At 40.8% G+C, this 20,522-nt stretch overlaps 1 protein-coding gene across 11 annotated transcripts in view; it reads right to left on the bottom strand.

Moving 5' to 3' along the window:
- KIF13A (kinesin family member 13A) overlaps positions 1 to 15,234 on the bottom strand; it is a 119,276-nt gene extending 104,042 nt beyond the window's left edge. For 5 of the 11 annotated variants that reach the window (XM_021387955.1, XM_021387958.1, XM_021387956.1 and 2 more), the window contains exons 1-2: positions 12,281 to 12,445; positions 12,106 to 12,196 (exon numbers count right to left, since the gene is read on the bottom strand). In XM_021387955.1, the coding sequence (XP_021243630.1) occupies positions 12,106 to 12,196; positions 12,281 to 12,335 (146 nt within the window). In that variant the 5' untranslated portion in view covers positions 12,336 to 12,445. Of the gene's footprint in view, positions 1 to 12,105; positions 12,197 to 12,280 lie in introns of those variants that run through there. The other 6 variants (XM_021387954.1, XM_021387953.1, XM_021387961.1 and 3 more) reach the window with 5 other exon arrangements.

Raw genomic sequence — 20,522 nt, 5'->3', positions numbered from 1 at the left:
AGGATCAGGAGCCAGGTAATGACCACGACCTAGATTTCTGCATTGGGATATCAAGTACGTGCAAATTATCTTGCAGTGTAGTAACTCAATGGAAATTATCTTTCACAGAGCTCACAGTGAGGAAATGTTTTTTTTTCCTGTCTAATGCTTTTCTGGGTACTGCCAATACTCATCCTTTAAATTTAGCATTCAGCAAAATTAGTAAGGTCAATAAAAATATTTAATTTAAACCATGAATTTTCATCCAACTTTACTGAAAAGTAGTCAAACTTTGTTTCATACTTTAAAATCTACTTAAAATGTTATCACTCATCTTCCTAGTTCCATTTAGTTATGATCTGCAGTCAGTCTGCTACTCCTGCTACAGGGGTGACAATGGAAAATCCCAGATAACAGAGTGCACACCAGGGAGTGTGCTGCAGACACACCCAGACGCCCAATCTGCACCACAAGTTAGTCATCTCTGCACAGCCTTGACTCAGAATTTTAAGAGACCACTATTATCACCACTAGCCTCATTACCTGAGCATGCGCTCACTGTGTACATCTGAAGTAGAACAGCAGCAGAGGCCCACGACCCACTATGTTTTGCCCTTTCCTACTTCCAGCATTGCTCTCAATTACAGTGTTGCCACCTCCTCCCAGTTCCAAGTTTACAGGGACAGCTACCAAAGCCTTGCTCGATAGAAGCAGACAGACATCACCAATAGCTGCCTGATATTTGCTTCATGCAACCAGGTTGCAGGAGACAGAGGCTGAGGCCTTGTGATGCCTATCAGGGCTGCCACCCACCAGCTCAGGCTGCCCATGGTCCCATCCAGCCTGGCCTTTAACTCCTCCAGGGATGCAGCACCCACAGCTTGTCTGGGCAGCTTGTGCCAGTGCCTCACCACTCTTGAGTAAAGAATTTCTTCCTAACATCTACCCTAAATCTCTCTTTTAGTTTAAAGAAACCACAGGCTCAATTTTCCTCCTAAAGATCGGCCCACACAGTGGAGAAAGTTACACAGGAGAAACAAAGAAATACAATTGGTCACTCAGAAAGTTTATAAAAGTTCTTAAAAGAGAACAAGAAGTCATTTTAAGGAAGAAGACTCAGAATAAGAGTTAACAGCAGCACTCAATTTTCAGCCAATTTTCAGTGTAAGATGGATCCAGCAAATTCCTTTTTTACTTAAATAGCTGTTTTACTTTAAAAAATGGCTAGAAGTCATGTTTTTTGATGAATAACTCCAGACCAGTTCAATTTATTTTGACATATACCCACAAATGAAAGCATGAAAGTACAAAGATAATCTACTGGAGAAGCTGCAGTCAAGGCAAGTGTCCGACTGCAAAGGCTCTTACATTCTAACTGCACTGTGGCAAAGAACTGATCTGCTTCACATGGAGAAACAATCACAGGGAGGGGGGAAAAGGTAGTCAAACTATTTTTAAAAGAATCATAAACTACCCATCTAGACCTTTAAGAGAAAAGCAATTTAAAAAAAAAAAATGCAACACCATTTTCTCTCTGTTTATAGTGAATCTGAAACACACATGCCTATTTTGGATGCTAACTACAACAATAATTTTAAAAGTATTTCAAGTATACAATTTTTACACTATTATTTGGGAAAAAAACCTGCATACTTCCTAGTCTAATCCAACTTGGTGACAGTGCCCTTTTCCCACATAAGAACTGCATGTTATCACTAGCATTTCTGTTTTCTTTCTTTTATGCTAGTGCCTTTTCTGAACCATCATGAAGGTGCAACTACCTTGAGAAGAGTGTAAGAATTTATAATTCCACTTGGAAGAAATTGGGATTTTTATAAAACTTACAATGCATATCAGTCAGGAGTACAAGAGCCTTGCATACAAGCCATGAATTTCTGCTTTTTTCAGTAAATTCTCAAATAGCAACCAATATCATGGGTCAGAGCATGCAGCAGATGAAATAGCTCAGAAAACATATGAGAATCACAAAACACTGAGAGCATTCAGCCAGCAAAACACCAGGGATCTGCACTTCTGCATTTAGACTAGCACAAGGTTGCAAGATGTCAGTCTGAAACAACCAGCTGATACTGAAACCTCAAATAAGGTTTCAAGAAACATGGTGTAACATAGGCAATTCTACCTGTGAGTGTAGATGACAACAATGATAGATTTCACTAAGGGCACAGAGCTTGAACACCTTTGTTTTCTGAAAAAAAAAAAAAAAGAGGTTCCCTCCCTCCCATTGCCACATTGACATCTGCAAAACTGAAACTCCAAAAGCTATTTTAGAGGATGCAGCCTACCCTAAACAATAGTTAGACAAAAGAGGAGAGATTACACTGATGCCTATCTAGGTTCAGCACTCATCCTCTACGCCCTGCTGAACATTGTAAAACAGAGCTGGCATGAATTAACATCCATCTTTTACCATGGAGAAGTCAGACATTTGTTTCCTTCAACACTTCTGACAGTAAAGGGGAAATCAAGACATGGAGTTGGGAGGAACAGAACACCTACTGAATTTATTAAAAATTGAAGACACTGTTCCACTGAAGGAAAGCTTAAGAGAACACTTGAATGCCGCATTTTCAAAGACACTGTCATTGTCTGACTGATGGACATACGTTCACTTCATAATCAATTTCTGCAGATTCTGAGTAATAATCAACATTCAATATAAAAAGCTGTAAATAAAATGCCTATTGAAATGTTACAGTTATACACTGAAAACCAGGAATACAACACAGAATTAGCTATAGCGTTATAAACATGTCAATAAAAACACAAAGGACTTGGATGCTCTTCAAAAGCATAGTGCATGGTAAGCTCTGTCCAGTCTTCAATGATCTGTTTACAACAGTTTTTCCCTTTGGTTTTCAACTTGGATCTCAGCCAGAACACACATTAAGAATGCAGCATTTCCTCACAGAAATGCCAGTTCCTCATATGTATTTTCAGGAGAAAGGAAGAAAGCTTATTGGATTTTTTTTGTTGCTGGATCCCCCTGCTCCCCCAAAACATACTTTGAGGAGTTTTGTAGTACTGCTACACATCCAATTCTACATCTTTCTTTAGCCTCCCAGCTCTAGCCCCCAAGTAGCCTTTCCCTGTATTCCACCATGTCAGCAGCTAATCCACTCACAAAGCCATCTTTTGCACTTCCTTATGTGTCAGTTTCTGCGCTCTCACCGAAGCAGCATTTCTCAAGGGCATCCCAATCAGGAATGCAGGTACAGCAGCAACAAGGCTTGCTTACACCAGAACGAGAACTATTCCAAATTCTCCTCAAATGTAACAGGCTCTATAGAAAATGCCAGACCATTTCCTAGACCATTTGTTCCAGAATAGCATGCCAGTGTGGTCACGATAACAAGCTGTGAAAAAGCAAAATCTGAGAACCAGCTGCACGATACATTTCTGACAAAGCCTTCAGAAACACCTTTAAATACCAACACAGTGCAGCAGCGTGCAGGAGACAGCAGATGCTCTCTGCTCTTACCCCACTACATAACTGCAAAGTAATCAAACACAGCTACTGCTTGCTGAGCATTCAGAGGACACACGAGCAATATATTAAACTCTTCAGCTGCATATGTCAAAAACAGGAACATTGTTTTCCAACACAACCAGTTTTTGGTTCAGCCTGACTTCATTAGATGAAACTCTCTGAAAACAAATGCCAGATCTGAAGGAAATTCAGAAACATCTCAAAATAGAGAGGGACATCGGGGTATGACAGAGGAAAAAACATCAAAATGCTTAGGATTTGCATTATTTGGGAAGGTGGCACTACTGAGCCAACACAAGTCTGGAGTTCTGCAAACTTGCGTCACACTGTACACATAAATGATTCACATCAACAGATACCGACACCGAGGGCCACAAAGCAGCTTTGCCAGCAGAAAATTTCCACCAGTTGCAACAGAAGACTCCATTGAATTATCTTCAGTAAAAGTTCATCTACTGTAAAATAAGCCTCGGCTTATGAATTACAAAGTAAAATCATATTTGAAACAACAATTCAACAAAACAAGAAGGAAGTACTACAAATTACACAGCAAGCAATGCCAGTCACTGTGCAAATCCTTCCATTTTGCTGATAAACTTGCCCTTCCATCCTCACAACCAATCCTTTAACTCTCAGTTCTGAAGGAATTCAATTCAGGAAAGACTCTCAGCTACACTGAACATGATTTGATTTTAACCAGTCAGACAAAAAGTGGAAACCATGTGGAAAGTACAAGCACTGCAGTTTCTTATCTTAGATCCGCTGCTCCTTGTCAACACACAAGATATATAAAGCGGAAACAACATCCCCACATTCTTGCATTTAATGCTAAAATTACTTATCCAGGGGATCAAGAGACAGATGCAGAATTTTGAAGCCTCACACTAGCAGAAAAGTTAATCTCACTGGGGGCTTTTGAATGCTACTTATTTGGAATCAGCGTTTCTGTACAAAAAGATACTATGAAACAAATTAAGAAGTTAGGAAGCCAACAGGAAGGATATCACATTTTCTTTTATTTTATTTGCAAATCTAAAATGTTCTCTAGAATAAATTTTTAAGGTAGAAGTATTTAAATGTCAATAGTTTCAGTAACATATTTGCAAAACACAGGATATTATTTAGACAAAAGCACACTACACTCTTCTATAAAGCTCACAATCTATCTTTAACATATCAAACAATGTCCTCAAACACACTCATGGATAAGCACACCATTCCAGTCACAGCAGCTGCTTCAATTCACATTTATGAAATTCTTAGAATTCTTGGAATATACATGAACTGCAAAAAGAAGATGCAGTGACACCACAAGCCTCAGCATAAGTCAGCACTAGCTTCCTAGCTACGCTGCTACTATACATGAACAGAGACCACAAGCATCTACCCAGCGCTTGCAAACAATAATGATGAAGCCAAAGATACAACAGAGGCTTAACAGTGAAGTTTACTATACACTCAATACAAGCACACAGAAACATTTCAGACACCTTTCCACTGCTGGGCTGACACGTCTCTAAAGAAGGTCCAGTACAGTAAGCACCAAAATATATTCATGGCTTAATCTGCCAGAAGTGTAGTTGAAGCATACTTCTTCATCCTGAATTGTAACATTCAGAACAAAAGGTGATACTTAGTAGGCAGATGCATGTGTAAGGATGTCTGTTTAGAACACGACAACGTCAAATTAAAAGTTGAGGATGATGACTATGGAATTTATTAGTACAGGATACGGTTATAATTTCATTAGATTTTGAGGGTTACCTCCTTAAGAAAAAATATTTTTGATAGTTGAGCTTTAATCTAAAATAAAACCAGAACCCCAGAGGTTACTTACACTAATCAAGCACAACAGTTTCAGAAAGGCATCCATTCACTTTTCTACAAAAAGCGGGAAATGAAATAAAAGGACGCCCTCCCATGCTACTGAAAACAGCTTACCTAACTCCTGCTCTTTACCAGCACAGATACCTTGAGCTTAAGTTGTCAATTTGTGATCTCTGTCAGCAATGTATTTTTCTGATTTTCAGCTTGCTCGTTAATGTGCTGAGCTCCTCCCTCAGCTCCAGTCATTACCCACCATACAACACAGCAGGATCACAAAGGCAGTGCACACGAAACTCAAGCTCCAGCAGACCTCACAAGCTCTGATAATCCATTTCATATCAACGTAAGAAATCATATGCAGACTGAAGAAGCTTACAGGTCTTTTCAACTCTCTTGTAAAAAGGGACACAGCACTACTTCTAGGCTGCAGCATGATTGCTCCAGTTAAAGTGGTGCTTCAGGTCTCAAGCTAACTTGCTACTGAGTCCTGTGGTACAAACTGATGCTCAGTAGGGGCCTTTTCTTTGTATGTATGCCGTGCTTACTGAACACATACAATTCTTCATCCACAAACAACATTTTCACACTTGCATAGAGTCCATGTTACACTCCACAGTTGTTAACATACGTCCTCACAAAATACAAGGAATTACGCAATTAAGCAATGGAATCTGCGCAGCACTGCTGCAGCAGCTGGCATTTCACTACAGCAGGCAGCAATTGCTTCCCTTAATAGATTCAAACCAGGCCAAATAAGTGAAGATACCAGATGACTTTTCCACCACTAAGCTCAGCCATCCCATGCAGGGGACAGCAGCAGCGCAGCTGGGGTGGCCATCCCTACTGCTACTCAGTTTGCACCCAGCCGCAGAGGGATCAAGGACTTCAAATCTGCTAACGCCTCAAACACAACAGCAACTAGTACTTTTGTCAGTCTAAAGATTTAGCTCTAATCTTATTACTAGAAGTACCACCACGATGACTCCCTGAATGCCAGATGCCTGCCTGTGCATGCTGCATTACAGGCCTGAGACAAAGAAGGAATTCACCTTATTACCAAAAATTTGTGCAAAGATTGGCAGCCCAGGGCCATGCAGTCCATAGGTCTGTGCTGAACAGAAGCTTCTGTGCACTTCAGGGTCACTACAATACAAGTCTCATTTAACACCGGCAGCTATTACAATCTAGAAATTTGAAACTCTCCCATACACATATTTAGTAAGCCTACTAGATAGACAGAGCAAAGGTAATCTTGTTCTCAAAAAGAAGAAAACTGTCTCCATAGTTAATACCAAAGGGACAAAGGAGGTGAAAGAAAAACTTCTCCTTTAGTACCAGTCTCCCCAAAGAAAAGGACAAACACCGCTCAACTTTAGAAGAGCTGCTAATTTTCTACTTTCAACATTCATTTCAATTAACAGCATGTTCAAGGTGTATTGAATAGTAATCCAAATCTCAAAACACACCTCTGGCTATAATAATAAGTAAATGCAACCGTAACTTCCCCTTCTAAAGGCAGAAACTAAGTGTGCCTGAAAGGCCTGCTAACCTTTTTGAGAAATATTTTCACATTCTACCATGTGGGCATTTCTAACAAAAAAAAACAGAAAAAAACATGGATGTGTTCAAAGCCGACCCTCATTTTACTGTTCTCTGCTCAGTTATACTTGAAAACAATACTCAGTAATTCAAAAGCAGAAGATGTCTACAAAGCAAAGACTGCCTAAGAACGGCATCATCAAAAATAGTTTTCCTTCCCTTCAAAGACTTGATTCTTGTTCTGAAATACCATCAGCTAAGTTCTACTAGCTGCTTGCCCACAGTCCCAGAAGTCTGCAATGGTAATTTCCTCTAGCAATGCCGCTTAAAGACCAGAGTACAAGGTCCTGTCTGATAGCTGCCCAGATTTTGTGAATATTGTAAAATATAATAAGTGTTCCATTTACCCATGGCTCAGGCTATGTTACAAAGAACCAAGAACCAGGTCACAAATTCATAACCCAAAATACATGGAACTTAACATATGGTAATTTGAGGCAGAAGCGTTAAAATAGTGATTTTATGGAACTGCATCTAGTATCCCAGCTGAAGCATGAACGAATGAAAGCAATAAAAAATGGTTCTGAAATGCCCTTTTCCAGTCCTATGTTTTATAACAAACACACCTCTTCCACAAAGATTCAAAGCTAACAGCTCACAGCCTGAACACCGATGTCTACCAGGAAGCTAAAATAAGAGGTCAAAGTCAGATTGCTTTTACAATTTCCTGCAGACAAAGATAAAAGTTGCTGCCTACCATTATTTTATCGCATACCTTAGATGAAAATCCACAGTATACACATCAAAGTCATAAATTTACTGATCATTCCTTCAGATGCGGAAATTGTTAGCAGTTGTCCTATCTCAGCTTCCACAAGATCCATTTGCTCCCTACAATAGTACTATTCACTCCTTTTTATGCTATTTAAAGCAATACGTGCACACAAAAAAGCACCACGATGACCACATGAAGGACTATCTATTAAAACAAGACCATCCCAAAACTGTGTTTTCTATGAAGTAGGGAAGCAACAACAACTGTTTTCAAGAAGCAAGAGTTTTAGGACAAGCTACCTACGGAATAAATCTGTGGTTCAGATTTTCGTCTTCGAAGTCTCACAACCTACTCCATGCATACACCTGTTCCTAACCATTTGTTCAAGGAAAGAGCTAAGCCTAATAAAACAAAGAAAAAAACCACAAAACGAATTCTGCAAATCTGAGTCATTTAAGGATACAGAAAAGAGTTTTACTTAAGTAGAATTTGGCCTTGTTGCTATTTGTCTTATCAAGTTGATGATGATAGAAGACAGAGCAAGTAAGTTCTAAAATAGAAAACAAATAAGCCAGACAAGGAAGATGCCTTCTGAGGAAAGTGAGAATTTTAAGTTCAGTTGCATAATCTGATTTCTTTGTCGTTTTCTGACTCAAGATCTTTAATAAGGCAAAATTTGCAGAAGGGTACTGTGCCTTAATGAAATAAATTGCCCAACAGATGTTTTTAGTTTTTTTGCTTAGTTAAAACTACACTTGAAACAGTATTTCAGTTCTACTGTCTCTGTAGTTCACCATCTATTTCTGTCAAGACAAATATTTTATTTACTAACAAAAGAGAGCATGTCACGAACTGTTGTCAGGGAATCAAAATAAACTTTTCAGACCCAGTGTGTTAAGAAGCATAGCTGAAAGGTAAGGTTGGAGGAAAGCCTATTAAAACAAGCAAAAGCAGAGGTGGCAACAGTAAAACCTAATTTGTCTTTCTAAAAAACAATACTAAAATATTTTGACAGTACTAAAAAAATATTGTCTCTAACATGAAGGGAAACCTTTAGTAACCCAGACTGAGGTTTAGTATTTCCATTGTAAAAAATAAATCCTTAAGATATTTTGAAAGCCTGTCTGAAACTTCATGCTGTAACTCATTCCATAGTTATATTTTAATAAGGTACACCTTATATTGCCAGTCAAATACAAACATTTATAGCATGACAGAAGGACATATACTTTTGAAACAATCAATTTGAGAGAGAAAATGGATGGAAGATTGAAGAAGTAACACCACTTAAATATCTTTAATGCAGACATAAATGAAACTACTGCTATTAATAATAGTTAAAGAAGGGCTAAAGGCACAAATCTTTGGTAGCAACAGAGAACATACCTGAAACCTGCTAATGAAAAGTATTTCTGAACTCTGCTATTCCTACAATCAGTAAAGATTTTTCAGTGTCTTTCAGACTCAGATTGTAAGGTTTTACTGTGTTTCGTTTCTTCTTCTTTGTTAGTTTAGAAAACTATTTGTTTGCACAGAATGAAAGGCCTCCTGCTTATAAAAAGGGACAAAACGTTTAGGAACAATTACTATCTTGTAGCTGTGTTTGGTAAGGTAGGGATGCTGTACGGTCTAGTTGTCAGGAAAAGGAGAACTATCAGTTAGGGTTCTGTCTAAGTTACTGCTTTACATCTAACGCAATAGTGGAAGTTGGACAGACAACAGAAGTCTTGGAGTTTAGGCTTTTTTCACCACTTACAAAACAACCATAACTTTCCCATCTAAAATCCTCCAGAAGTATCCTCAATAAAATGTAGATACTGATTAACAACATGCATCTGAATTTGGATTTAATTCAGGAACTCCTTACAGAATAGGCAGAACTACTTAAATTTGGTATTCTTAATCTTAGATATTCTTCCAAAAGCAAGTTATTATAATTATGAAAATGCTACTTAATTTTGCTTTAGAAAATTCTGTCAATAAATTTAAAATTACAACTGAGAAAACAGAACAAAGCAAACAAAGAGCAGGGTCCTGATTTCACACCCCTCTTCCCCCCCTCACCCCTGAACTATAGTTTCTCAGCTTCAGCTCAACTAAGAAGAGCAGACCTGGAAACCAAATTTTCTTTAGAAGACCATTTTTTCCTAATTCCAAAGCATAGTACAAGCTTGTATTTTCATTCCTCAAAACAAAAAAAAAAAAAAAACATAAAAAGATAAAATGTAAAAAGTTAACACCAAACAGAATATTAAAATCATGCAATCTAGCACAAAGACCAGTTAATTACTCAAACAAGGGAAATAATTTTGGAAATGACAGTTACTCTGAAAGAAATAAATCCAGTTGAGCTATGTAAAAAAAAAAGTACACAAAGAAAACCAAAAATCCATTTGACATCTCTAACCCTGACAAGGCACCCATCGAAGTACAAGCAGCAACTACTCAGCAATTCAGAGCCAGTCTATATAGACATTTTATCTGGGTACACATAGAAGAAGAAAGGAATTCTTTCTTCATCATGAGAATTAAACTCCTAATCTTGCGGGAAAAACAGAAATGAACAGTTTAAAACTGAAAAAAATAATGTAAGGATCTTCACGAGGCACTACAGCCTACCCACAATACCTGCCATTTAAAAGGTACCCAAACATATTTTTGCATCAGAGTTACTTCTGATAACTGGCACTTGAATCCTCTCACGTCAGGCAGTTGCTTCCTTCCAACAGACAAGTTAAACATGTAGCAGCCAAATAACTCCCAGTCTCCCAGCGGGCTGTGAACAAGGCTGCCATCACCTGCCAGCATACTTATTGATAATGAGGTGGTACACAAGTGTCACAATGCATCCATAATGTCTTGACACAACCAGAAGCCAATTCAGACCAGGTGAAAAGAACCTACATTTATTACAGGCATTCATAGAATCATAGAATGGTTTGGGCTGGAAGGGACCTTTAAGATCATCTAGTTCCAACTCCCTGCTATAGGCAGGGACACTTCCCTCTAGACCAGGTTGCTCAAATCCCCATCCAGCCTGGCTTTGAATTCTGTCAGGGAGCGGCATCCACAGCCTCTCTGGGCAACCTGTTCCAATGCCTCACCACCCTCACAGTAAAGAATCTCTTCCTAATATCTAGTCTAAATCTACCCTCCCAGTTTAAAGCCATTTCGCTTTGTCCTGTCACTACTTGTCCTTATAGAAAGTCCCTCCCCAGCTTTCCTGTAGGCCCCCTTCAGGTACTAGAAGGCCGCTATAAGGTCCCCTCAGAGCTTTCTCTTCTCCAGGCCAGATAAACTCAAGACATGCACACACTTTCAAAAGAGTCAATGAATACCTGGAGCCAGCGTGCATACACAAAATTCACACGTAACAGTCTATACATTAAACCACCTAGCCCTTAGGCTCTTTAGATTATCCAAATAATGACTTTTAAACTTGGATTCTGTCACCACTTTTTTAACTTTATGTGTATTTCATGCTTTATACCTGTAAGAATATCAACTCTTTAAAGTGAGTGGATTTGACTACAGCACTGTTGTGATAGACAAGACATATACAGTTCAATAAACAATGAAAAAACATACTTTCCAAAACAGTCTCAAGAAAACCACAATCTCCATTTTACAGAAGCGTTGCTACACAGAGGTAGTATGAATTGTGGATGACACAAAGATCTTTGAAAGGGGCTGGAAACAAGCACAGTTCTTTTAAGACCCAGGCCAACACATTAACTCTAATAATGTTTCTAAAAACTAAGAGAGTTGGATTTCAGTTGAACCAACACAATCACAGCTATATTCCTGTATTCAGATTTACGTGAGAGGGCCTTCACGCCTTGGGCAACAAAGAACCAGAAGGTCCAGACCTTTTCCATTGGAAAACTATTGAAACATTGCCTTTGAAAGAATACATATATGTATCCTCACACTAGTTTCTTCATAACCGTTACAAACTCCAATATATTATTAACGAAACCTTGAACAGTAAGGATTTGTTCAGATGAAAACCTCTACAACCATGAAAATGAATCCACGCTCCACAGCATTACAAATATTAAACAGCTCAACGAAGTCGGGTTGTCAACAGGTAACCGAAGAGATAAGCACACAACAACACTACTCTCCTGCACCTCCCTGTCTTTCCCCACACTCCCTCAAAGGAAAGAAATCTTTTCCTGTTCTGATCTATTTTTACAGTCCGGTGCATTGGTATTTTGGATTACTTCCAAGGGTATTCTTTACTGGGGCATCACAACTACACGCCAGATTTCGGGATTATTTTCGCGTCTTCTCACGGGCTGCTTCCCAGCCCACCTCCTCACCGCCTGCTCCCGGCGCACCTCCCCCGAGGGGCAGCGCTCGCAGCCCCGCAGCAGCGGCCCCGCCGCGGCCCCTCCGGGACAGCCCGCTGCCCAGCGCAGTCCGGGGCCGTCCCCGCTGCCACCCCCTCCCTCCCCGGAGCGGCGTTTACCTTTCTCCCTGCTTGCTGTTGGAAGGCGGCGGGTGCAGCACGGTCTGGTTGCCCTCCATCTCCACCACGCACTTGGTGTTCAGTTCCAGCTCTGCAAGGACAGGCGGAACGGGGCTGCAGCCGGCGGGCGGGCACCCCCTTCCCCATCCCCACACCCCGTCGGGTCCCCGCTTACCTCTCCTGTTCATGGGCCGGACCCTGACGGCCACCTTCACCTTGGTGTCCGACATCTTTCCCCCTCTGCGCCGGGCGGCCCCGCTCAGCGGCACCGCGCAACGCCAACGTCCATGCCGGGCCGGGCCGGGGCGAGGCAGGGGCCGGGGGGCGGGGAGAAGGAGGGGGAGAAGGAGGAGGAGAGGGAGGCGGAGGGCGGGCGGCGGCGCAGCCCGAGTCGCCTCCCCGCTCAGCCGGCTCTGGCGCTGCCTGCCGACGGCATCGTTTGCGTAACTGCCACGGCCGCCACGCCAATCCCAGCCGCCATCTTCCGCCGCAAGCGCGGCGGAGAGGCGCCGAGCAACATCGGAAAAACCCGAGCGCCTTCGGCACGGAGAGCGGAGCTACCACGCCTCTCCTCGGACTGCTACCGAGGAAAGAAGCACAAACGGAGAAAGGACGGAACAGCGCGCCCTGGAGGCGAAAAAAAAGGGAGGGGCGGCGCATGCGCAAGGAGGGACAGAGAAGCCGGGCGTTGCGCCTTGCCCTCACGCGGCCCTCTAGGCACGTGACGCTGGGAGGTGGGGCAGCCCCGCCAACCCACGCCCCCTCGGTGGCCGTTAAACGGCCGCAGCGGAGGGGGGGCTGTCATTTTTACCGTTGTGAGGAGATCGGTGTGATTCCCCCAGCAATGCCTTCCTGAGCGTCACTGCTGTGGTTGGTGAAGACCTGTGCTGTCTCCGTAAGGCCACTCGGGCATCCTGCCGTACAGCACGTTGCGTAGCGTTTGGGAAAAGTCACAAAGAGCAATTCGCAGACTGCCCGGAACAAAATAATAGAGCCTGTAGGGAATTCTTGAACAAAAGGTGCACCGTGGTCAAATTCAAAACGTGTGAAGTGCCAGATCTGCTCATATGGTGCTGCTTCTCCAGACAACAACTGACGTTTTTTACCAAGTGTCTGCCCAAATACGGAGTTGTGTCTGCTCATGAACTGTCCATTCACATCAGGGAAAAGCATTATAAACAGTAATGCCTGTTACCAGCGCTCCAAGGATGGCTTCATTTTCAATGGATAAGCCAGGAACACTGTTCAGATAAACTGCAGCAGGCTTATGATCTCAGAAGAGCTTTTTTTATTTTTTGAGGTGTCTTGTTAAAACCTCGTTTTCTCGCCAGAAGTGTTTCCTTAGCTTCAGCAAAATATTTTCCAATGTTTCAATCCCTATTTTGTAATGCAACTAAATGGCAGGAACCCAAGTTGCAAAATCAGTGATATCTGCATCATTTTGCTTACTGAAGACAGGCTAAAATCCAACTGGGATTATTCTGTCTACTCTGGGGCTAAGCTACTGCAAGGAGAAAGGGCTAAACAAAACACAATAGATAGATAGCTGCACTGAGAAACAGCAGACCTTTTGAAAAGAGGTAAAAATGACTGATGCTGCTGCAAAGGCACGCCACACCAGCCAGATGAGCCCTGCAAAGCAGCTCAGAAGAGCTGTGAGCAGACAAGTGTGAATGTCGGTCCTGTTGCCCCTGAATGGCCACTGGTCACAAGAATGCTGAAAGGAAATGTGAGACATGTACTCAGCATGGTGAGAGAGACTTTACCAAATAGAGCCAGGTATCTGGAGAACATCACTAGCAGAAGCTGGCATGCGTGGATTTCTTGCCCATGGAAGTAGACATCAGGAATTAAGTTTGTTATTAAATGCATCATAAGTATGTGATTCAACTGGGAAAGATGCTGAAATGAGGCATCCCTTTTGTGGCTATATACTGTAATAACCCAGAAGAAAGGAAGCGCTGGCTCAAGACAAAGCTTAATGTCTGGAATGGCTCTGCAGAAACTGAGTTCTGCGAAACTTGGATGTTATTGGGAAGGTCACAACATCCAACAGATGGGAGGGAGAGTAATCCCTTCTATATTTTCCACTTCTCGTTGGAAAACTATATCATTGCAAGATTAAATAGAAACAACAATATTAGATAAAGAGAAACTGAAGGGTGTCTTTATGAGACTACCTAAGATTTTGGTTGTGGGAAGAGTCTTGGGAAGGAATATTCACTATTATCTGGAATAGGTTTGTGAATGATATTCAGCTATTTGCATGTGTAGAAGGCCAGACATGCAAAAAAGTTTGAAAAGGGAGCTGCAATCTAGTTTGTTCTAACATAGACTGTAACCATTCTCTTCTTGTGGAATCCCAATTTTTTTTTTTCTGGTTTTAGGCAATTGGGAAAAGGATTTTTGCACTTTTATTCACATTAACTGCCAAGATGGAGGGGCTGATTCCACCAACTTTTTAAATTGTCCGAAAGAAATGCTTTTGGCAACATTTGTAACTCTACCTACCTGACAACATCTATTAGGTAGCATGCGTGTGGCAGAATATATTTCTTCTGGACTCCACAACATCTTTGGCATTACAGCACAATAGGAAGAGAGTTATGTTATATGGGCCCCATACAATCATTAGGTGGCCCAGAGAGCAGTCTTGTACAGAAATATCCTCTTAATGTGCCAGACAGAATCATCAAGCCTGAAAAAAATGATTAGCTTCTGATGGACCTGGATGTTAGAACTGGTGTATATATATATAACTCATAGTGTTGGAAAGCAAGTTTCTAAGAAATAATGGACCTGATATGAGCCAGAGGGGTATGTGCCAGGAAAGCAAATTCTTGGCTATGAGAATAGGGGGGTATTAGCTCTGTGGTCAAAAGCCGCAGTAGAAAGGAGTTCATCACTACCATCTCACAAGAACAGAACAGCAAAAAGCTTTATGTAACCCCAAAGGACTGAAGCTCTACTGAGGTCAGACAGCCTCTGCCACCATCCAGAATTGAACCAGAAACCAAATAACCCAGGATGTATTTGCAGATGTGCAAATAATTATTCTAGTACAACCGTGTTGATCGCAGTTAGTTTTTGGGTATAAAACTAAAAAAAAAAATTATCTGATGATGTGATTAATGGAGCCTATGTTTTCTGTGAAAGGACCTTATCAGGTAGCCTTTAATCTTAAGACGACTTTAAGGTATTTAAAATTGATTGATCACAAACAAATTGATTCAATTCTGCAAGATGCTCTGGGGTGTGCTTACATCTAAGATACAGATCACTATGTGACATCACATTTTGAGACTTTATTAGCATTTAAATAAAAAGTGAAGATAATATCAGTGATACTATATTGTTGAGCATCATGCTTGCCAGCACAAGAGTATCTTAGTTTTCATAAGTTTGTTTTTAAAACAAGGTACCTCAAGATTTGCATATATAGACAACTCTGTGGTGGAGATAGCTATCTACAGTGTGGGTGTTATGACTGAAATGGGTACTGAGAGATACAAAGGTTTCTAAATACTGAGCTCTGGGACTATGAAGTAGGTGAGCATAAGTAGTTGTCTACATTTGTACCTCCAGTTTCTCTCCTTGCTCAGATAGGGGGATGCTGAAGATCAGCACTTTAAATCTGCAATGCCCTGGAAAAACAACTCATTCAAATGGACATATAAATACTTATTTGTGTGTGTCTTGTGTGCTCTTCAGTGAAAAACACAGCTACAAAAATTTTATAAACAAGCATACCGATAGCAAGTACATTCCTGTTTCCCTAGGTTTTCCCAGACTAGTTGCCTTCTATGATGGTGTAAGTGTGTCAGCAGACAAAGGAAGAGCCACTGATATCACCTATCTCAACTTCAGTAAGGCCTTTGACACTGTCCCGCATAACATGCTTCTCTCTAAATTGAAAAGATAGAGATTTGATGGGTGGACTGTTCAATGGATGAAGAACTAGTTGCGAGTCCATATCCAGACAGTAGTGGTCAGTGCAGATCAGTGACGAGTGGTGTCCATCAGGGGTCTGTACTGAGACTGATTCTCTTTAGTGTACAGTCATAGAATCTTTTGAGTTGGAACGGACTCTTAAAGGTCATCTAGTCCAACTCCCCTGCAATGAAAAGTGACATCTGCAGCTAAGGTCAGTTTGCACAGAGCCTGGTCCAGCCTGACCTTGAATATCTACAGTGATGGGGCATCCACCACATCTCTGGGCAACCTCTTCCACTGCTTCAACACTCCTATTGTTAAAATCTTCTTCCTTATATCCAAGCCAAATCACCTCTCCTTCAGTTTCAAACCACTTTCCCTTATCCTGACACATCAGACCCTGCTAAAGAGTCTGTTCCTTTCTTTCTTATAGCCCTGCTTTAGATATTGAAAGGCTCTAGAGTCTTCTCTTCTCCAGGCTGAACAGCTCCAGCTCATTCATCCAGACCTTGTAGGGGAGGTGCTCCATCCCTTGGATTACATTTGAGGCCTGTCAACAGTTTACAATGACATGACCTTCCTCTGGACATGCTCTAACAGGTCCACAACTCTCCTGTACTGAGCACTCCACATCTGGACACAGTACTCCAGGTGAGGCCTCACCAGCGCAGAGTGGAAGGGTAGGATCACATCCCTCAACCTACCAGCCATTTCTTTGGATGCACCTCAGGGTACGGTTGGCTTTCTGGGCTGTGAGAGCACATTGCTGGCTCATGTCCAGCTTGCCATCCACCATACCCCCAAGTCCTTTTTGGCAGGGCTGTGATCTTTCATCCCCTGGCTTGTATGGATAGAGGGGATTGCCATGACTCAGATACTGACTCCTAGCAGGACCTGTTGCAATAAGACAAGAGGAAATGGCTTCAAACTAAAAGAGGGGAAATTCAGATTGGATATAAGGAAAAAACGTTTTTTACAATAAAGGTATGAAGCATTGGAGCAGGTTGCCCAGAGAGGTGGTGGATGCCCTGCCCCATCCCTGGATACACTCAAGGTCAGGCTGGACCAGGCTCTGAGCAATCTGATCTAGCATTAGAAATCTTTGTCCATTGCTGGGGAGTTGTACCAGATGACCTTTAAATGTCTCTTCCAACTCAAACAATTCTATGATTCTATAATTGGGAAAAATAGCATCAAAGAAAAGCTAAGAAAACATTTCCAAAGCTACTTGAGCCTTTCTAAGCAATTATTATCTTTATTTAAGCCATTGTAAAATCTTAAATTCTCCGTTTTTTTCCTCACAATCTTTGTTTTTAAAGCTTTTCCTCTTCCTTTTTTTTTTCTTTTTACATAGTTGGTGGTGTCTGAACAATATGCAGTATCACAGCTTTACAAGAACATTGTAAAACTAATCCCATCTCCAGCTTAGTAGTGTAATGTTTGAGCACTTAGCAAACAGCTTAAAGTCAGGGAAACAGTCTCAGTAGATGCACAGCAGGATAAACAGTCTTCCAGACATAGCACTTGCAAGTGAAAACATGGAGCAGAAAAAGTTAGGAGACAAATGGAACTCTTAAACCTCAGCATCCTCCATAAAGCATAGTCAGGAAATACAGAGGTGGCATGCTAAAATCCAGCTGTTTTAATTACCTGGTTCACATAGTTGCTTAAAGCAGCAAGTCAGAATGCAAAGAGAGGAATATATACAACTGAGTTGTCAAATATCTCAGTGTATCTGCATCTGAAAAGCAAGAGAGTGCTTTGTACCAGTAATAACATTCAATTGGAAGAAATTTTGGATAGTTTATAATAATTTGAATCATTCTGCAAAGCACTTAACATACAAAATGGCAAAGGAAAAGATCAGTTATTTTAACACAAGTAGTGTAGCCTGCAAATTGAACTGAACAGCTGAAAACAGGGTAGGGGGGGAAGAAAAATGTCAAAAAGAAAAGGTAAAAGAAAAAGAAAAAGAAAAGAGAAAGAAGAGACCTCAAATATGGCTTTTTCTACCTTTATGTTCCAAAATACAAATATTTAAGTTGATTACTTCTTGTCTTTATTTGTATTTTTTTTCTGATGAGTAATAGTTTATAAATATTTTGAATCAGACTTCAGTGATAGTTTTTGTTCCTGCATGTAACTGCTTTTGCACTGAAGAGGAAAGAGAATGCTTGGAAGATGCACGGGAAGATAACAAACAAAATGGCAGAAGGAAGCAAGTGCAATTCAGACCAATAAGATGCTTGTCTTCTGGCATTGTATTTCCCCATTGAACACAGCTACCATATGGAACACTTTACATCTTTATCTTTTTACCAGTAGCATCTCTGGATGAATGTTTATCACTGTCAGTGATTTCTTAAGCTTGATCAGCTTACATGCCCCATGGTAACTGTTGAGGGTTACTGACAGGTCATTCATCCATCAGAATTAGCTGCCAGCTATTCCAGACATGCAGATGGATGCCGGATGAGATGTGACAGCTTTCTGCTTCTGCAGTGAGAATAGATGAGAACTGGAGAAAGTGGATACTGATGGTAAGCGGGAGGAGCAAGGATGTAAACACAGGGGCAAAATTTTCAAGTCATCCTTCCCTGATTACTTTTTCTGGTCCCTGCTTACCTTCCCCTCTTCCCTCCCACAGTATTTTGTTCTTGTTTTGCACGATTGCAATCAACAGAAATTTTGCAGCTTCATTAGGGTTAGGATTGAATCTTTGTATGGCTTTTACTTTCTATTAGTTTCACAGAATCACAGAATTTTAGGAGTTGGAAGGTACCTCTGGAGATCATCTAGTCTGATCCCCTCTGCTAAAGCAGGATCCATTTCCATGCATTTATCTGCCAATCTGCAGTTCAGTAAGGAGAGAAAAGAAAATATCACTCCTTACTTTAGTTTGGTTGAGTGCTTCAACTGCTCCTCATCTTCCCAAGGCATAACACAGATAATGTGAATTGACATCAAGGCATGTTCATGCCTTTCTGTATATTCTGAGCAGGAGGATCAACTGCTCTACTTCATGATACAGAAACTAGGGAGCAATGCTGTGCATCTGGAGTGAATGCTTGAGGTCCTTCTGGCAAGGCACAGCATACCATTGCCCTCCTTTTTTCAATTAAAGGCAGGAAGAAATGTCAAGGAGACTGGCAAGAATATCTGTCTTGTCAGCAGCATCCCCAGCATACATCTTGCTGTGCCTGACCGGGGAACACCATCACCAGCATGTCTAATTCCATCATGCGTCACGAGAGCTGGAGATGAGGAGAAGTTAGCAGCAGTGAGAGCAGGGGAAATAATTGCTTTATTTTCTCTTTCAGTGTTAAAAGTGTCAAGAGAAAGACAGAGTGTTTGATTTTACAGCATTTGAAGTCTAAAAGATGCTTACCCTGGAGGTTTTTAATACCAAATTTACTTATGGTAGGTGTTTTATAAGACTAAGATTAAAGTTTTACTTTATTTTCAATTTTTACTGAGCACTTTTTAAAATTCAAATTTAGAGATGAAACAAAATTTATTTTCAATCTAAACCCATTACTACATCAGCCAGTCTGAGAGAGAAGTAATAAAGTACTATACAATGAAACCAACAGATATATTCAAGGTTAATAAGCTAATATATTATACTTACATTATGAAAAAAATGCGACAGAAATTGTAAAATAATTGATAAACTACTGATGTTGATGAAAAAAAGAAGGAGGGATAGTCATTTGTTCTTTAAAATGGCATTTAGCATATAGAAAGCAGACCTGGATTTTCTAGAAGAAACATTTCATATTAGATAGCTGGGATAAAATATGACTTCATATGTATAAATGAATGACCTGTTGTGCACACAAACTTGTATTTCTTTTGATGAATAAAATGCAGACATTTAGAAAGCACCCAAGGAAGAAAGTGATTGTACGCTGGGAGCCCAAGTTCTATCTCACTAGAGTTTGTACGTAAGCCCTGTAGACAAACATAATGAAATTACAACAGAATACATGTCAGCAGCGTTGTGCCCAGTGCCCCCAGATAGGTTTTCAGGTTGATTTTCCAATTCTTTTTTGTTTCCAAATTCAAGCTGGATTTTAATTGGGCTGGATGCTTGCCACCTCTCTCTTATCAGAGACTTGTTTTGACTATGTCTCTAAAACACTGCTGGAGGCACGAAAATCATCCTATTCATTCAACAAGCTGGGCTTAGAAAGGGGCTGTGGTGGCAGATACAATTCTGACACTCAGAAGTAGTTTTAATTGTCAATGTTAGGAATAAATGCAGAATACATGCACCTAAATATACTCCTGCTGAAAAATACACGTACTTAGATTCCTACGTAGTATGTTTCTTCTTGTAAGCAGTACAGTTAGCTTGCAGACTCAGTGGAGAATGGATTAAATTTGTTCTTACAGGCTTATTTCCATGTGTTTTAAATTACCTGTTTGGTTTTACCTGCATGAGGACCAAACCTCTGTTAGGACCCTAATGCCTCCTCCAT

The sequence above is a fragment of the Numida meleagris genome, chromosome 2 (assembly GCF_002078875.1).
Source record: "Numida meleagris isolate 19003 breed g44 Domestic line chromosome 2, NumMel1.0, whole genome shotgun sequence".
Classification (NCBI taxonomy): Eukaryota; Metazoa; Chordata; class Aves; order Galliformes; family Numididae; genus Numida; species Numida meleagris.
This window is presented reverse-complemented; position numbering and strand designations above follow the sequence as displayed.